Raw genomic sequence first — 18,195 nt, forward strand, 5'->3', positions numbered from 1 at the left:
ATTGAGCTCTTGGGTATCAAAATCACATTCAATATAGTGTCCCTCAAATCCTAATTTTTAGCTCCTAATAAACATTAAATCATTATTTTAACAACATAAGATAATTTCGAACGACTATTTCTGTGCCTCCTGAAAGTGATTTAAGTCAAATAATAACCTTTTTTTATAGGATTTGTTTAGTTAATGACTTTTTTATCTACTATAGTTCCAGAGATAATTTTGCGAAGCGAGCGTATGTGAATTTTTTCATCTCCATAAAAATTAATCAAGTTTAACCTGGCCCACTAGAACTGTAGTAGAAGTGAACTAGAACTTTTTATTCTTGTTATTATTCTCCTAATGGGTAAAAAAAATAATAATAAATTTTATAAATGTTTTATTTCAGATAAAATATACTTAGCTTAATACAATATGCAGTAGCTATATATATACTATAGCAATAAATTATTACGTCGCCTTCAAATAAAACTTAATATAGCAGAAATCTTTTACATTTCAATTTATATAGTATTGCTAATATCAACTATTTAAACCAAAATGTTAACATTATATAATATATAACTGAAAAATGTAAGATATAAATATTAATTTACAAGCCTAAATAACTAAATTATTTAAGGTAAAAAGAGCGAAGTAATTTTACATTTACCCAGCTCATAAAATGTAAAATTCTTTGCTTAGATAGTATAACTCATCTTTTTAATAAATAAATCATATGTAAGTTTTTTCATTTAATATAAATAAAAAATATTTAAAATAATAATGAGAATAATGATTAACTACAATCAGTACAATATACTATTTGATTATGTACACATAGCTTAGAATAATAATTGTTATAGTTAAATGTTGAAATAACATCTAGAATAATTGATCTTTAAAATTTGTTTCTTTAATAATGTTAGCCGTAAATATATTTAGTAGTTACTCTTGCCTTAACTATAGTTTCAGATTATGGAGCGGAGATGAATTTCCTTAGATGCATTGTGTTCAGTTTGGCTGTCTATCGTCTTCAGAACTTCCCGCCTTTACTTCCTTGGGGAGAGCCGACTGAAAATTATGTTGGTTAATATCACCCGTTGCATGTATAATTTTTGTTTGCTTGTTGGTACATAGGGGCTATTTAAAATTATTAATCCCTCCTTAAAAGGTGAGAGTGGGTTTGTTAGTTTGTTCTTTTTCACACAGGAACAGATTCACGGGAGTTTTGGTATAGATATATTTTATGGGCCGACGAGTGACAGCGGGCACATTTTATCATAACGTATATAATCCTCTCGGATAAATAAAGCACAGTTATTTTCTCATCTCCTCATGCTTAAATGTTTGACCAGATATATATGATATTTTAAGAAATCTCTGTGGTATGAGGACAGAGAACGGACGAATAGGATACTTTTTCTGCCAATAAATACGAGACAACGAGTTTGTTCGAACGTCAATTATAAAATTAGTAGGGCAATAGAGGTAATGGGTATAAGGTATATACGCGGGCAAAGCAGATCTGCTGTATGACATTGAAATCTGTTTTTTTAAACAAATAAACAGTCACCTAAAGCTATCTTTGTTCGCGAACTAGTAATGGCTGAGAACTCTGAATGTGTAGGTATAATGAATAGGTATAGTAAAATATTATTATATAGTAACAATAGTGGAATATGAATATAACAAAGGTAGATCAATAATATAGTTTTCAGTTTTCTTACAATAGAGCATCATCGTCCTTTCAACCGATGGGTTTCCACAGCTGGAGCATTGTCTTTTTTAAGTATTTACATATTCCCCGATCTTGTGCTGCCTGTATCCCCAGTTCATGACATAATTTCAGAGGTTTAGCCATTTATTAAATCGTAATTTAGATTATGACTGATATTTTAGGACGGTAAGGGGTAAACGATCGCCTATAAATAGAGTAACACTTAGCAGGGCCGCAAAGTGCCACCATGACCGGAAATTGCTGCTTGGCGGCACAACAAGCATGGCGGTAGACTTCTCCGTACGAGCTCAGTCACAAAAAGCTCTTACTACAACTAAAAAATTATATTTTCCTGCCTCATCTAGAAACGTACCTACTTACTGCAAGTGTACAATTTTTAAAAAAAGCTTACGAAAGTTTTATTTCATTTACGTATTACCTCATATGGCAGCAGGAACATATTATTGTCGGATCGTCGGCCAAATCGGAGACGCATTGACGGAGCTCGCGCGATACGGTCCTGATCCTGTAGTAAAAAAACACATGAAAACTGCAATAAAAAAGAATAACACCCATCATAACACTAACACGATGATTAAAGTGCTAACCACGATTCGTTATAATAGATACCTATTATAACGAAGTTCGATACAGCTTCGAAACTTCGTTTATCGATCTGAAAATATTGGCAAGAAGAGATGGGAGAAAGATTACTATTTGTCACTTATAGTGGTTAGCATGTTTCTTTTCAAACAATCATTGCTTATGCTAATTAGTAAGTAAACAAGTAAGAAGGTAATTAAATCAAAAAAGTGGGTACTTTTATCTAACATAGAGACGCGCTCTACTTGTACGTAGTTACCAAGGATACAAACATGCTACGAATATGTGTATAGTACGTAGCGACTACGACGGCCATTTCTTGGTTTGTACTAAGCACAGAAAATTTCAAATTCTTACTCAAACGTTCACAGCGTTTGTTACTAAATATGTACTTTTATCTCAAAAAGCGACGCGCGCTTTACTTTTGGTAAACAAGCGTCAAACATGCTACGAATATGTGTGTAGTACGTAGCGACAATGACGGCCATTTCTGGGTTGATACTAAGCACAGAAAATTTAAATTTCTTACTCATACGTTTACAGCTATACTTCTACGTAGTTACCAAGGATGGATACAAACACGCTACGAATATGTGCGTAGTACGTAGCGACTACGATTGCCATGTCTTAGTCGGTACTGAGCACAGAAAATTTCAAATTCTTAATCAGACACTAACAGCTTTTTTGCGCTTCTAGCGCACATTTATTCTTGCGATAAAAGTACATCATAACATAACTAACCATTACATTGCATCAATCAAGACACGTTTTCCAAAACAAGAAGAAACTACAAACATACTCTTACCTAAGTAATTAAAATGGTATAATAATACCTATAATTATGCATCTGAATACAAAAATTGCATTCATAAAAGAATTACATCTTTCGGCCACCGGTTTAAAAGACAGATTTTACCGAGAAAAACTCGACAAGAAACTCAGCAGTTGTTTCTTTCCAAAATGAGTATTTTACAATTAAACAATGACTTAATAAAAAATATTCTATCTTTTGGGAGATGAAAGCGGGGCTGACTACTTCCAAGCATCCTTGTCGCTAAGAATTTCATCAATACTATTATAGTATATAAACTCGCTGAAATAAATGTATTTGGACACAAACTTATGCTTCGGAACCATGTTATATAAGCGTATGTATAATCAACCTCACATATCACCTTTGCACCTATCGCACACATTTCTTTTAAGATGATTGTTTACTATAGTTAGCGTTTTGATTACAATGACTAATATTGCGTCTAACAAAGACTATATAAAAGTAATAACAATATATTGCGAAGCTTATATAAGTTTAAATATCGATCATACAGCTTTTTTTTATAATGTAAATATAGTTTTTTATGTCAGCAGTTTTACTCCGTAACAAGATCGTGTATTACACTGTGAAACGACATAAGAAAACTATTGAATTTATAGTGTCAAAACGTCTGGAACAAACAACTATAAATTCAATTGTTAGAGTTGTAACAATACTAGAGTTACAGCGCGACACATATTGCATAGTCTGGACGTCCCCGAAGAGAAAAATTGGACTATTCGTCATAAAATAGCGCCATTGTCGTAACAACGAATACAGGTTTGTTAGAGTGAATGAGTTCGTTATGTGACTTCATGGCGTATTAGAGTTTTTATGAGATCACTATACGGTGACTTTTATAAAGCAAATATCTATTTATTCGCACAGAATAGTAATTTTTAAATGAACCCGTTTACCACAATATTCAGTAGGTAACTCATCATCCTGCCTAACTGTCAAAATTTCCCAGTGAATAAATTAGTCAAACTTAATCTACACCTCAAATCCACTACGTGCAGTTATAATTTATTTACTTAATGTATACAATGCTGCGCAATATGGTTGCAATGCTACTTAGGGGCATTTAATACAGGAAATTAGACTAAATACCTCCGCCTTAGGTTGATAGACACAGGGCCGCAATTTGAAGGACGTGTTCTTTGCTTGCTCTTAGAAGTGTTGCTCTGTTATAGGCGATGACTTCCACTTACCATCAGGTGGACCATTCGCATGTTCCGTCAATTTTATTAGCAAAAAAAAACAATATTTACAATTGATTAAATAAAGTTAATTTGAATACTACGATATTATAAATCAGAAGACCTTATTTTACACAATGCATAACTGTTTCGATTGCTGAAGGCGCCTTTCTGTTTCGATTGCTGAAAGCGCCTTTATACCATAAGACTAAAAAGAGGGAGTTTTAGCTTGTTATTACTATCGCTTTGAATCCTCATTTCTGATCGCACCTGCCGTCCGTGGAATGTCCTTCCGGTGGCGACCGGCGTCCGTATTTCCGGTCACTACCTACCTACCCTCACACCTCAAACAGCGTTTGCGATTTCTATCATGCTTGAAATTTAAATATCATATTACCAGATAACTCTAACATTTAGTTCCATTTAACGCGTAAGTTTTTTACTACAGTGAAAACACATGCACATTCAGAGCGTTTGGCGTTAGCTGTACTAATAAAAAAAGAGGTGACAGCATAGTGGATCGGCTCCGGCTTTCCTTTCGTGGAGACAGAGTTTAAGCCCCGGCACGCACCACCGAATTTTCGGAGTAACGTGCGTTTAAATTTAAGCAATTTAAATATAACCCTAGCACTAGTAGTATTACTGTTTTCCTTGTGTTTTTCCTATTGTGTTGTTAGCAATAAAGTTTTTTTATTCTATTCTATTTTTATAACTTGCTTTAAATGGTGAAGGAAAACATCCTAAGGAAATTCGCACGTCTGAGAGTTCTCCATAATGTTGATAATTTTCTCGACGGCGTGTGAAGTCTACCAATCCGCACATGGCCAGTTCGGTAGACTACGGCCTATACATTTCTTATTGTAGAAGGAGACCCGTGCCCTGTAGTGGGCCAGTAATGGGTTGACGATGTACAAATATAACAATCACCTCCTGTGGAAAAATATGAGGCACGGCGCGTTCATCAGATCGTCGTCCGAAGCGCAGGCGCACGGGCGTACGCAAGTCGCGGAGGGACAAAAGCTCGTCCAATTCGTCAATCTTAAAAAAAACAATAAATTTTATTCATAGATAATATTAAAAATAGTTCTTCTACAAAGGAAGCTTTATATCACAAAATATTTTTAAAAATATAGGTTGGAAGGATAACTTGTAAATAAGGTGCATAAAAATAGGTACAGCTCGAAGCATTAGAGAACAACCGTTGCGTTGCTGGCTAAAGTCAGATTTTTTGACGTTTTATCCTTGAGTTAAAGTACTATATGTTTACTTTTGCCTTTGTTATGTGAGATTTAATTTAAATCGATTTCTTCTGATTTAATCAACGGTCGACTTTACAATGTTGCACAACCGTTTCCAGCTCGTGCTCAGTTTAGACAAAAACTGAAAATTTGAAATCTGCTAAGTATTATTTTATGTAGTAGCTGTGCTCTGCTGTTTCTGTTGCATAAACTATGGGACGTAGCGTTCTTGTAAAAAATCTACGATTTTCAGTAAATCAGCTATCTAAGAGACAAAATCGTATTGTAAGTTGACTCGTATGCAGAAAGTTAACCAAGAGAATTTCTAATCCGCTGAGGAATTCTGTTCCTTTATCTCCAATAATATTCATCAGATCATCTTAACGAAGTTAAACTGTGAAACTAAATTGACATTTATATAACCTTTCCACTGCAATGTTTTTTATTAAAATCGGTTCAGACTTGACGGAGTTATCATTTCATCCTCCCTGCAAAGAAAATGTGACTATCAATGTATTGATGATTTTTTCTATAAACTTTTTTTTTAATTATGTATTATTAATATATTTTTTTACCATTTTATTCCTACCAGTGCCGAGCAGGCCAAAAGGCGCAAATAAATATAAAAAACCTTACTAGCCGTTTGGAGACTTTGGAACTCGAGATTTTTTTCTCAAATAATTGTCCTTTAATTGAATTATAATTTTAAAGATCCTACAGCTGGCAGTACTTTGAATCTTACGCACTAGCACGCTGCACGGCTAGAATGGGACAATTATCCCGGGGAGATAAAAAATTATCTACTTCCACAGCTTTATCAACTCTCAGAACAAGTGGAAATAATGTACCAATAATACATAATAAATTGAAATAATGTTTTTATAATTATTCACTAGCGTTATTTTTTAAATTTAGAATTGGTTAGAATTAAAAAAAAATTAAAATCAATAAATGTTAGAAACAAAAACTGGGGTAAACTTCTCCTATTCCATGTTCAATTAATTATTTATTATGACACGTTATTATATCCCTTGTCAGGGGATATAATTGCGGGATAATTTAGGGTTATTTAAGGTAATGTTTGTTAATAAATATATTAAATAACATTACCTTAAAAAACACCTTATAATCTGTAAGTTATATTATCTGTGTTGTTCAATTTAACATGATTATGATAAGATGCAACATTAAAAAATCTTCACAAAGACAATTTTATCCGTCATCTGTTTTTTGATTCCGCTGTTCACAAAACTGAAAATTGATTTGGAATATAAGTGATGTTATAATTGAATGTGTTTATAATTGAGTGATATTTCATTTTGGATTATTATTGATAAAAAATCTCTTATAACAAAATGCGCCAAGAGAATCAACTGAATACGCTTTATTTCAAAATTCCCCAGCATGTATTTAAGGTTTCACAGAATCTCTGCCATAACACTGAAATTACTTATTAGTAGTTATGTACAGATATTAAATGCCTTAAAATCATGCAAACCATAATTGATTATAGGGACAATAATCATAAGTGAAAATAATAAACTTTTAGTCCACTTAAATTTCAAGAGTTTTCCTAATAATAAATTTCCTATAGTCTATATTTCTAATGAAATATTCTAATGACATAATATAAAATTTATAAATAATATTTCTAATGAAATATAGACTATACCTTCCCTGTAGACGGAATGAGAATAGACACATTTTTTTAAATTAAGATAAGATATCATGAATCCAATTTCAGTTTATTTAGAACATGATACAAATTACATTATCTTACCAATCTCTTATTACGCAGATATACTTTTACGTAATGAAAATACAAAATATGATAAACTCAACATCATATCGGAAATTTGTCAGTAACTTTAATAAAACTAGCTTCTGCCCGCGGCTTCGTGTCCCGAGATAAGAAATATTCTATGAAAGATTACAATATATTATTACCCTTTAGTCAAATTTTGTCACAAACGGTTTGACTGTTGAACCATGATTGTCTAGCAAACAAACAGTCATATATTCGTATTTATAAGCTTTTATTGATTTAGTAAATGTAAGTCACAAACTCAAATTCCCGTTGTAGTAAAGTCCTTTTGCAAATATTTTATACAAGTCCAATTTGGTATAAATATTTCAATACCCGATTTTACCATTGCAGTGATTTGAAACATATAATGCTTTACTTCCATATAACTTTCAGAAAACGCAAATACTGGTAAATTATTAGTATATTATGTGACTATACCTAAAATAATAATAATTTTACCTTCCAATAAAATTTTATATATTTAATACACAGGTTATTGTAATTGTTGATACAGTTTCTAAATTTAAATTAATAGGTAAACTATTTAAAACTAAATAAAATCTAAAACGTCCTCGAAACCACCGCAGCGAGGCACAGTTCCTAAGATGCTGGCAGCATTGCCCCTTTGGATGGCCAAACAAAATCGATCCAATTCAAACCAATTCCATTTGATCCCCTAAGGTGGCCACTCTATAATTCTTTTTCTAATAAATACCTGCACCTACGTCAATCAGCTTTCTTCCGATGTTTGAAAATATATAGTTCCTAGGTTATAAAATTTTAAAAGAGTGTGATTTAAAATCTTTTAATAGTGAATTTCCAAAAAAATTACGAAATGACATGAGTTGTGTGCATTGTCGAGAGGTTGTCATACTAAATGTTATTAGCCAATTCCAATTTTTTTCCAATTTCAGTTCCAATTCCAATGGCCATCGCCTACCTTCTAAACCCCATCAAGAGACGCTTGCCATCATCTGTAATTTAACTAAAGTAACAGATGGTGCGGAGTGGTTAATATTTTCCACCCAGGCATCGTCGTTGGATTAAATGGTATCACAATAATCCTGGGTTCGAATCATGCGGTGTGGTCAAAAGTTGTTTGCGTTAAATTTGTTAATAAAGTTAAATATTGCGTTTTTTATATTAAAATAATTTTCAGTAGGTTTTTCAAACAGCCCGAAGTTAGGAAATTGGCGGTGTCAACCCAATTGTGCCTCGGAGAGCCCATCATCACTAACTTGTGATTATACTCATTAAAAGCCACCAACCCGCTTTGAAGCAGCGTGGTGGGTCATGCTCTGAAACAGGAGAGATATCTCCTATGAGAGAGGAGGTTTGTTCCCAGCAGTGGGATGTAATAAAATTCTGACCAGCTTATAAGGCTAAATAAGTACCTATCAAGAAATGTGTGAAAAAGGGCTTCACACTAATGAAATTTATACGTTTTTCTCATAAAAAAAATATATTATTATCTATACTTATAATAAAACTGTAACTGGAAGATTTCTGTACATTTAATATATTTTGAAAATTTTGATCGGGGGATGCTTTATAATCGATACGGAGTCCAAAACCGATTTTTATTTCATTTTTGTCTGTCTTTCTGTCTGTCTGCCAGTAAAAATTTAATGATGTAAGTTTATTGTTTAAATAAAATAAAGCAAAATGCCCAGCGAAGCGGGCTGGGCAATTTTGATTATATACCTGCAAATACCTTTTTTAAATTATTCAAATTAAACCTGTCGCTTAGAAGTTGCGACGGGTATAGAAACGCAAAAAGCAAGAATAATACAGCGGAATATTGCCCGGCCGCGAATAACATAGTTTGGAAATAAAACTGGACCTGGTAGGTAGCGCTGCAATTATTTTCTAGGATTTTTTAAGGTGTTTAAACCTCTCATAACCGATTCGGTGCAGACGAAGTTGCGCCGGTCAGCTAGTTATTATTATTATTATTAATGTTCATCTCATTATATAATTAGCAACGAGTCTGTTTTTTCAACAGCCTCGTATGAAAGTATCCGTAGTTTCGAATAAAGAAGCTTAGTTTGTCACAAGCTTAGCTATATTTTGAAATTGCATATACTCGTAACATAAGATTTAGATCTTGTTTGGTCAAAGATTGCTAAGTGGAGCAAAATGGAATCGCATTCAGAATATTTCAGGCTGATGTTACAGGTAGGTAATATTATCCACTTCTGTTTGCATTATCCTCTTGAAAACGTAATGTACAGCCAGTTTGCGGTTTCAAGACAATTGCTTCGGGTTTTTTGTTTATACCTACTATTCTGCGAGAAACTGTCGCCAAATAGAAATATTTATAGTCTATACCGTATATACTTAACAATCATTTCTTAAATTTTGACGTATCAAATAGCAAATACCGATAGAACATACCAATCCAAATACAAAAAAAAGGATACGTAATACGTAACTGTCTACATAGTTTTTGACATTATTATTTTGGTTCGTGAAAAGCCTCTATTATTTTACTATTAATTAACTTTTATATTTATTTTTAATGTTAACGATCTATATCAATAAAAATGAATTACCGAATTCATGTACGGGTATAACTTCCGAACGACAGCACTAAATTGGATAATAAATCTTTTTGTTTTCATTGTCAGAACAAGGCTTATTAAGATTTCCATTAAATGTTAAGAAGTCGTCCAGATTCAATTTTTTTTCTTCTGTAAAACATGTCTGTATAACATTTAAACATGTTTCTTTTTTTATAATAATATTGTAAAATGACGACGTCTTAACATTTAAAATCTTAACCACGGGAAGCTTAAATATAGATAAAGAACCCATATCAGATTTTAATGTAATTTTCGTCTGTCTGTCCGTTCGCGCATCACGAGGAAATTACTGAATAGATTCCGGGTTATCATTAAGGCTTTTTCTCACCTCGAAAATATTAGGGTACCTTCGGGCAGGGGATGAAAGATTTATCCGTCAAATCTTAACTGATTTTAATATTTTTTTTCTTATTATCATGTATTTAGTATCATGAGTTTAGCTCCGCTCAAATTTCGTTACATCTTTTACTGACTTAGTTCAACGTTGCTTAAGTATCTATTATCTACTAGGCCATATTATTTGCAGTTATTTGTAATAGATTCAAGAATAATAGGTAAGGTAAAACCGGGGTAGGTACGCGGCTACCCTAGTCTTACCTTACCCAGGCTGAAGGTTTTAAAGAGGGCTGAGGTTGAGTGTTTTAAGAAGGGGAGGTTTTATTTGAAGCTCCAAGACTCAGAATAATATTATTCGCACACAGCTCATTATTTTGAAAATTTTGGAAGAAGTTGCGTCGCTATATTTACTATCTTAACTAATGTATCAGATCTCTGTAAAATCTTTTTGTTTGGTAGCTGCTTTATTGAGGAAGATTGTGAAGGTCACATGCGTGACTTAGTTTATGCGGATGAAACTGTGTTTGTTTTGAATGAATTGATAAGGATAGTTCGGATTCCCAGTTGGATCCGGTAAGTGATTCTGCAATGTTCTGCTCTGTATAGTTTGGAAATAAAACTAGACTCGGTAGGAGGCGCTGCAAATAGCTTTCTTAATAGCTTTCTAATAATAACGCTCTAGAACTAACATTTGGATTGGAGTGGATTGGATTTTTCTTTTTGAATCGTCGTTGACACCTTGTCACTTACGAATTTATAGCACGAGCATGTGTCGCGACACGGTGCATTATGGTATACTAGCTGTTGCCCGCGACTTCGTCTGCGTTTGATTTTATTTTTTGATGTGGATTTAGTTCTAGTTCTAAAAAAAAATAAAGTTTTGAGTATCGCTAAGCCTTGAATGAGGGGTTTGCTGCTGTCCGCTGAGGAGTTCTGTCCTCTATCTCCAACCACAGTTTGGGCATAATTAAAAACATATTATAACCTCTATCGTAAAAAATAATTATTTCAATCGGTTATAATTTGTCGGAGTTATGGTGTAAAATCGTCAAACACTTTCATTCCCTCGTCAACTATTACTTCTAACACTTCCAATAATATGTGTACAAAGTATCATGAGGATCGGTTAAGTAGTTTTTGCCTAAAAGCGTAACAAACAAACTTACATTCACATTTATAATATTAGTAGGGATTGAGTAAAAAAAAGGATTAGAACGTTTTTAAGGGAATTTAGGTTCCGCGTGTATACACTTACAGGAGCTTGAGGTGCCATGTCGGGGTCAGATCGGCGTCCGAAACGCAAGCGTCGTGATGGTGATCGCACAGATTTGCGAGCAAGTGCGTGGCCTCCGAGCGCGTCGTGTTGAGCAAGTAGTGCGTAGAGCCCGCTTAGAGCATCCCAACCGCTACGACTGTCAGCGACTGCAGAACCTGTTTTAGATAAATATTAAAACTGATAAGTTATTATAACGAAAAAAATTAGGCATCGCAAATGTATTGAACATGTAATTCGAAAAAACAGTCCAAAATGTATTTGCATAACGTATAATCATAAGGCGCGAACAGATAGGTAGTAGATATTTGAAAAAAAGCAAGGAAACCGATAATTCATTAACATTGTATTCTTATTATCTGTTATGTTTTTTGCCGTGTTGTATCCTATATATTATTATTTAAAAAAATAAGTTTTTGGTCTGGTGCGAGGTTTCAGTCGTAACTAATTGAGTACCACCCTAACGACAAACGTCCTGCCAAGAGATTAGCGCTCCTTTACGATTCCTCCTAGAAACCGATAGTATATAAAAAAAAGAAAACGCTTACAGGTAGCTATAGTGTAATATCTATTAAGATTCCAAAGTCGTCGACGTATCATAGTTTACCTTTTTTTAATAAAAAATAACGTGTTTACCGTTACTTTACTGGTCAAATATTGTACAAAGGATACTGTAAACATTATCCCTGTCGTATTCAAACAGTTTCTTGATAACATATTACAAACAGTTCCTTCTCGTAATTATGTTTATTATATACTCAGTTTCTGAGTTTTGTTTGAATCGCATCGTGAAAAGCTTAAACTTACAATAGCATCGCAATATGTTTATAATAAAATAGTCTTCGTGAGACTAAATAATGCTCTTTATAAACAATAAGCTGATATTAACATTCGACTTACTAGTCATAAATTAGTGATATCTGCATATCATCTGCGAAAGGTGCAGAACTGCTTTATGAGTTTGAGTACGCTTTAACGACATGATTCCTAAGGAAGACTGGTAGTTCTGGGCCTACCAATGCATACATTTAAGCACATTTATAACAACAAGGTAACTATACAATTGATGATTTTCCTAAATACATGTTAATGTTGGAAAAGAACAACTACTGAGTTTCTTGCCGGCTCTTCTCGGTAGAATCTGCTTTCCGAACCGGTGATAGAGTCATACTTGACGTTTTAAAGGTTATTAAAAAGTTAAGGTCTACGTAAAATAATTGAATTTTTTAAGTAATCCTAATATCAATGGATACGCCATTATTTAATAGGAAAATACGTTTTTCTTCTTTTTAAACTCCTACAGGTAAAATATATACATAAATCATTAATCAATAGCTATGATATTGTACCTTTATAGTTATCGGATTATAGGAAAGTGTGAAGTTAAAAGTTCACATTTCGATAGATAGTTGAACACATTAATTGTAAAAGTTATTTGCCTCGCTGGGCATAAATGTTTTTGATTTTTTTGAATAAAGGGACAACTACAACTTCTAACAAAAAATAAACTGCATTTTTTCAAAATTATACTTAAACGAAACAAATATTCGTTACTCGTAAATCGACAACTTGCTATACTTAATATCTAAGGAAATTCAGAAAAGAAATCTAATCCACCTCGTTTTTATTTGCAGTTCCAGTTAATCTCGAACTGTAATCACCCTGGTTCCTAAGGGAACTTTACATTAATCGTGAAGACGTTAACTTGACGCGAAGATAGTATATAATTTGTTACTCCAGTATATGGATTTCAGGTTTTATGATGTCAAATTATATCAGAAATCTCTCCTTCACATACAGTCCTATAGAATTCGTGGAATCTATTGTTACGTTTTGAACATTGTAACAGGTCACTTTTTTCATTTCATTTCATTTAAGCCTATACCACCATGTAAAATTTTTAGTTAAGGGTATTTTGTAATATATCAGTATAAGTTAGGTAATTTTTTTCTCTCTTTCGTACCTCTGCTTAATAGCTCTTGTTATTGTAGCTGCAGATAGCTTATTTCTAGCAGGCAAAGCGAAAAAAGGTTACTAAGCACCGATGCAACATTACGTCGCAGGTCGTGCCTGCATAATATTGGTTTATACAGGATATACTTCGGTTGGTGTGCTTAGAAACTTAACAATTTTATTTCTCCGGAATCGATCTACCCCAGAACAGTGAGACGTCATGAACAGTACTTTTTTCGTTCACGTTTCTTATATACGGTCAACCGGCGTCCATGTGTCAGGTTGCCACGTACAACTTGAGTACCTCTGAAGCCTAAAGTATGATAATAGACATTTACTTTACAAACTCGCTCATTATTGCTTTCCATCAGGGACCGTTTACCGGGAACAAAGATTTCATGTTAAACTATAAGGTGGTGTACCTTAAGATATAACCCCTTAGGCCTAAAGCAGTAAGCACTGCTTTTATGATCATTTAAAATATCACCTTAAATTGTAAGATAACTAACTATTTAGAATTGCTAAAATCAAGTTGTTCTTCATTAACGTTGTATTGTCGTAATATAATATGCAAATAGTTCGTTAAACCACTTTATTTGATTAGTCGATGTTAAGCTTTATTCCGGGAGAAATACGAACAGTATTTTAAATATCCCTACCTGTAGGTACATAGCATAAAATCAAATAATATGTTGTATAATGTAATATGATAGAATTATATTTACATTATCATTTTCAGGACTAGGACTTTTATTGGTAGATTACCTACAATAGTAGATTATGCAACAAGTAATGTTACTTTGCATTTTTACAGTCGAGCCGCGTGAGCTAAAAGTAAAGCAAGAAGATTTGTAATGTTATTATAATTAATGAATTCTTGGCAAATGAAGAGTTTATAACATTAACAAGCAGATTACGCCAGTTTCTACTTGATATGTATGCCTAACCTAGTTGTGATATACGGCGACAGAGTTGTATCTATTAAGTATTCAAATTTACGATTGCTGTAAATTCTCAAGATAAGCGATTCGCTTATCTTGCGGCTCGGGCTACCTATGCCAAGTCATACTGAAATTATAAATGCGAACGAATGTTTGTTAGTTAGCACCAAATAGATAATTGGCTATTATTTGGCAGTTTCATAAATTACTGTATATTAAATATATTACAGATATACCTCATCATCAGCAGTATCAACCCATTATAGGCCCACTTCAGGTCCTCATCTGAATAAGAAGGGTTAAGGCCGTTGTCCACCATGCTGGCCAAGTGCGGATTGGTAGACTTTACACTCCCTTGAGACCATTTTGGAGAATTCTCAGGAATGTAGGTTTCCTCACGATGTGTTCCTTCACCGTTAAGCAAGTGATATTTATTTGTATAAATTAAAAACGCAGTAACTCTAAAAGTTATCGTTGAGTGCCGTAGAGCGAACCCAGTCCCCCAGAAAGAGAAGCTTAAGCCTTACCTACTGGGCTATCAGCGCTTTAACAGAGATACCTACTTATGTGAAATTCGCAACTCCTGAAAACGATACATACTCTTGATATGAAAAATCTATATCTAAAAAGCAATAAAATAAGAACCACGCCTTAGATCGCGTGTATTATTGTTTTTTATTCTAGAGGGAACTCTCTTATTTTTCGGGATAATAAGTAGCCTATGTGCTATTTCAGACTACAATCTCTCTCTATAACAAATTTCAGCCAAACTGGTCCAATCGTTGCGACCTGATTGAGTCACAAACATAAAACATTTGTCTTTATAATATTTAAGCGTCTGCCCGCGACTTCGCCTGCGTGGACTTCAGAATTGAGTTCAAAAAGAAATGAAAAATGTGAAAGTAATAAAAAATGCCCGAAAAACATTATTTTATTAATCACAACAAGGTTAGGCATACATATCAAGTAGAAACTGGCGTTATCAGCTTGTTCATGTTATAAACGCTTAATTTGCCAAGAACTCACTAATTATAATAACGTTACAAATCTTCTTGCTTACTTTTACCTCACGCGCCTAATACAATTAATCAAACCCTATTTTGTATAACCTCGACAGTTTTAATTGGTTTTATGGAATTCTATAGTAAATAAACTAATAAATTTATTACGACAGTACACATCGGCATCTAGTCCCAAAGTAAGCGTAACTATTGTTATGGATATTAAGATAACTGATAAAAATTTATAAATAATATAAAAAAATACTTATAATATTATACAGATAAACACCCAGACACTGAAAAATATGCATGTTCATCACACAAACATTTTCCAGCGGTGGGAATCAAAGCCACAGCCTTGGACTCAGAGAGCAGGGTCACTGTCCACTGCGCCGATCAGTTGTCAAATATCGATGGGTATTAAGAGTCCTCGAATAAAAGACAGGATCATTTTATCCCACAAAGAAATTTATAAAACCCGAACAACCTTCTGCAAAAGTCAGTATGTTGGTTTCTTCTATTAGCGTCAGCAACTTTTGCATTATTCAACAACATAAAGTAAGGTAGTAGAGAGGGACACTGACATTAAGGGTTTATAGTATACCTATTCTATGAAGCTGCGGGCAGTGCCAGTAAAATGTGAGTAAAAATATAGGCACACGGTTATGATTACAAACTTGTGATGGAGGTACGCTCTGAATTTAATGTCTGTCCTGTTAAAAACAAGGTTTATTCGGCCCAGCTGTGCCAACACCACTGTATTGTGTATGATCGGATGAAGAATATCTGAATAATTAACCTAGTCCGGAAGCAGCTGTGCTCTGAAATTTCAATTGGCCCAACACGACATCGTTTACCAAAGCATCAATCATGTAAGTTGCGGGTGTAAAAGAAAGTATTTTTTATTTATGACAGGCTATTAACCTGTGGGTTACACAGGAATAGCCTGATTGGTCTCAAAGATACTACATAGAACCCAACATTTTTTCCCAGATAGTTAAAATATGGGAATAGCGCGAGAGGTCTTAGCCTTATATTATGCCTCGCTCTTTTGACAGTGGACGAGTAAGCCGAAAAATTTTCGCTCGTGGACTAAATATAATTAGAGGAAGCAATTAGCATAAGCTCTACTTCTCTGTCTCCCATGACAGGGAAATCCTGTACGAACAGTGTAGGATTAGGCTGGTAATGATAATGGTGAAATAATTCATATCTATTATAAACATTTAGTAGTAAGTAATTATATCCATTTTAATATAGAATAACATGCGTGTAAGATAAAAAAATCATAGAGTTAGTATGTGAGATGGTGATAACCAAAAAAAAACAACCGGCTAAGTTCGTTGTGGGCTTCTTCTTAGACCAGGGCGCGTTGGGAACCCTCGTAGCTTTAGTTTTAAGTTGACGAATTTAGTTATCGTCATCAACTCACTTTTATGTCATATTTTACATGTAAAATACGCATCAAAAGTGCCATCTATGTGACTATTTGAATAAAGAAATATTTGATTTTTACTTTGACTTTATTAGAGTAGTGTGCAGAACTTTCTATTTTTGAAACAAGTGTACCTTTAGCCTAGTTATACTTAGATATTACCTAAGTTGAATGCCACAGTTCGAAGTAAATACTGCTTCAACTAAAGATACACTCTACACTACTAGCTACAAGATTAGTATGCACCTATACTATTTTATGTAACTAGTAATTTTCCTAAAAAATAATAATATTAAACAATTAAAATTAAAATAAAAAGAAATTAAAATTATTTATTATTATATTGATGTCAAAGAAAATTCCAAAGTTTGCATAGTAACGAAAAATTTGAATATTACCATCATATTGCGATAGTCCCTGCGCCGAAGTTTCGGCAAACATGCATATCGCTGTGAAGCCGTAAATTGCCAACGCAAGCCGTAGTAGCATCGTGTTCCAAGACATATCTGTAACAAACATAAATGTAACTTGATCAAAATCAAAAGTTAGATTTAAAATCAAAATAACGGGGTAAAAATATATTATATACGAGTGTCGATACCAAATACTTAAATTACCTTAATGATACAGAATACATAATACTTAATGTACCTTAAAGGTAAAAAATGCATTTCGTTACATTTTCTTATCATAATCCCATTAGCACAAGAGGCTAAAATGGCGGCGTTAAAATTATAAAACTAATCTCACTGAGATCAAGAGTGAGAATATAATGAAATGCTGAAATATATTTTTATTTATTTTAAAGCTGCATTGTTTTTGACTTATCATGAATATTACCTTAAATTATTACCTACGGTTCTTACGAGACTTACAATGAAATAAAAACCAATTTATCTGCTTGAAAGGTTCGTACTTTAAATCACAATACTGTTGTAATGAAGACAGGTGGCTCGAATACACTCCACCTTCGTTCTTCTTACATTAATATTGAATTTCGCGTCGCTTTTTGTAAGTAGCTGTACAGAAATTGTTAAAGCTTGTTCATTATTAACACACACCCACATAAGTATATAAGTATGAACAAAGTTATCGTAAAACCGAAACTCAATTTTAAGTTGTGATTGACATTTTAATTAAACTTTGACTTTATAACATTATAATTTTCATTTAACTACGTGGCGTGGCATTTTTAAAATGCCAACTGTAGTGTATAAAACTATTATTTTTGAGCCTGTTATAACTTTTGCATACAATTTTAAACCAACGTGTCGACAAGCAAATTTGTTGTTTTTTATTAGATATATTCCAAGA

General features: G+C 33.3%; 1 protein-coding gene across 1 annotated transcript; it reads right to left on the bottom strand.

The window, feature by feature from the left end:
* Positions 1-896: 896 nt before the first annotated feature.
* Positions 897-17,385, bottom strand: LOC120626398 (short neuropeptide F). Its single transcript, XM_039893921.1, has 5 exons — positions 17,280-17,385; positions 11,534-11,709; positions 5,240-5,350; positions 2,136-2,222; positions 897-1,050 (listed from the first exon to the last, which is right to left on the bottom strand). The coding sequence occupies exons 1-5, from the start codon at positions 17,383-17,385 to the stop codon at positions 991-993; spliced, it is 540 nt and encodes a 179-aa protein (XP_039749855.1). The 3' UTR covers positions 897-990.
* Between the last annotated feature and the right edge of the window lie 810 nt (positions 17,386-18,195).

Source organism: Pararge aegeria, chromosome 9, assembly GCF_905163445.1.
Source record: "Pararge aegeria chromosome 9, ilParAegt1.1, whole genome shotgun sequence".
Classification (NCBI taxonomy): domain Eukaryota; kingdom Metazoa; phylum Arthropoda; class Insecta; order Lepidoptera; family Nymphalidae; genus Pararge; species Pararge aegeria.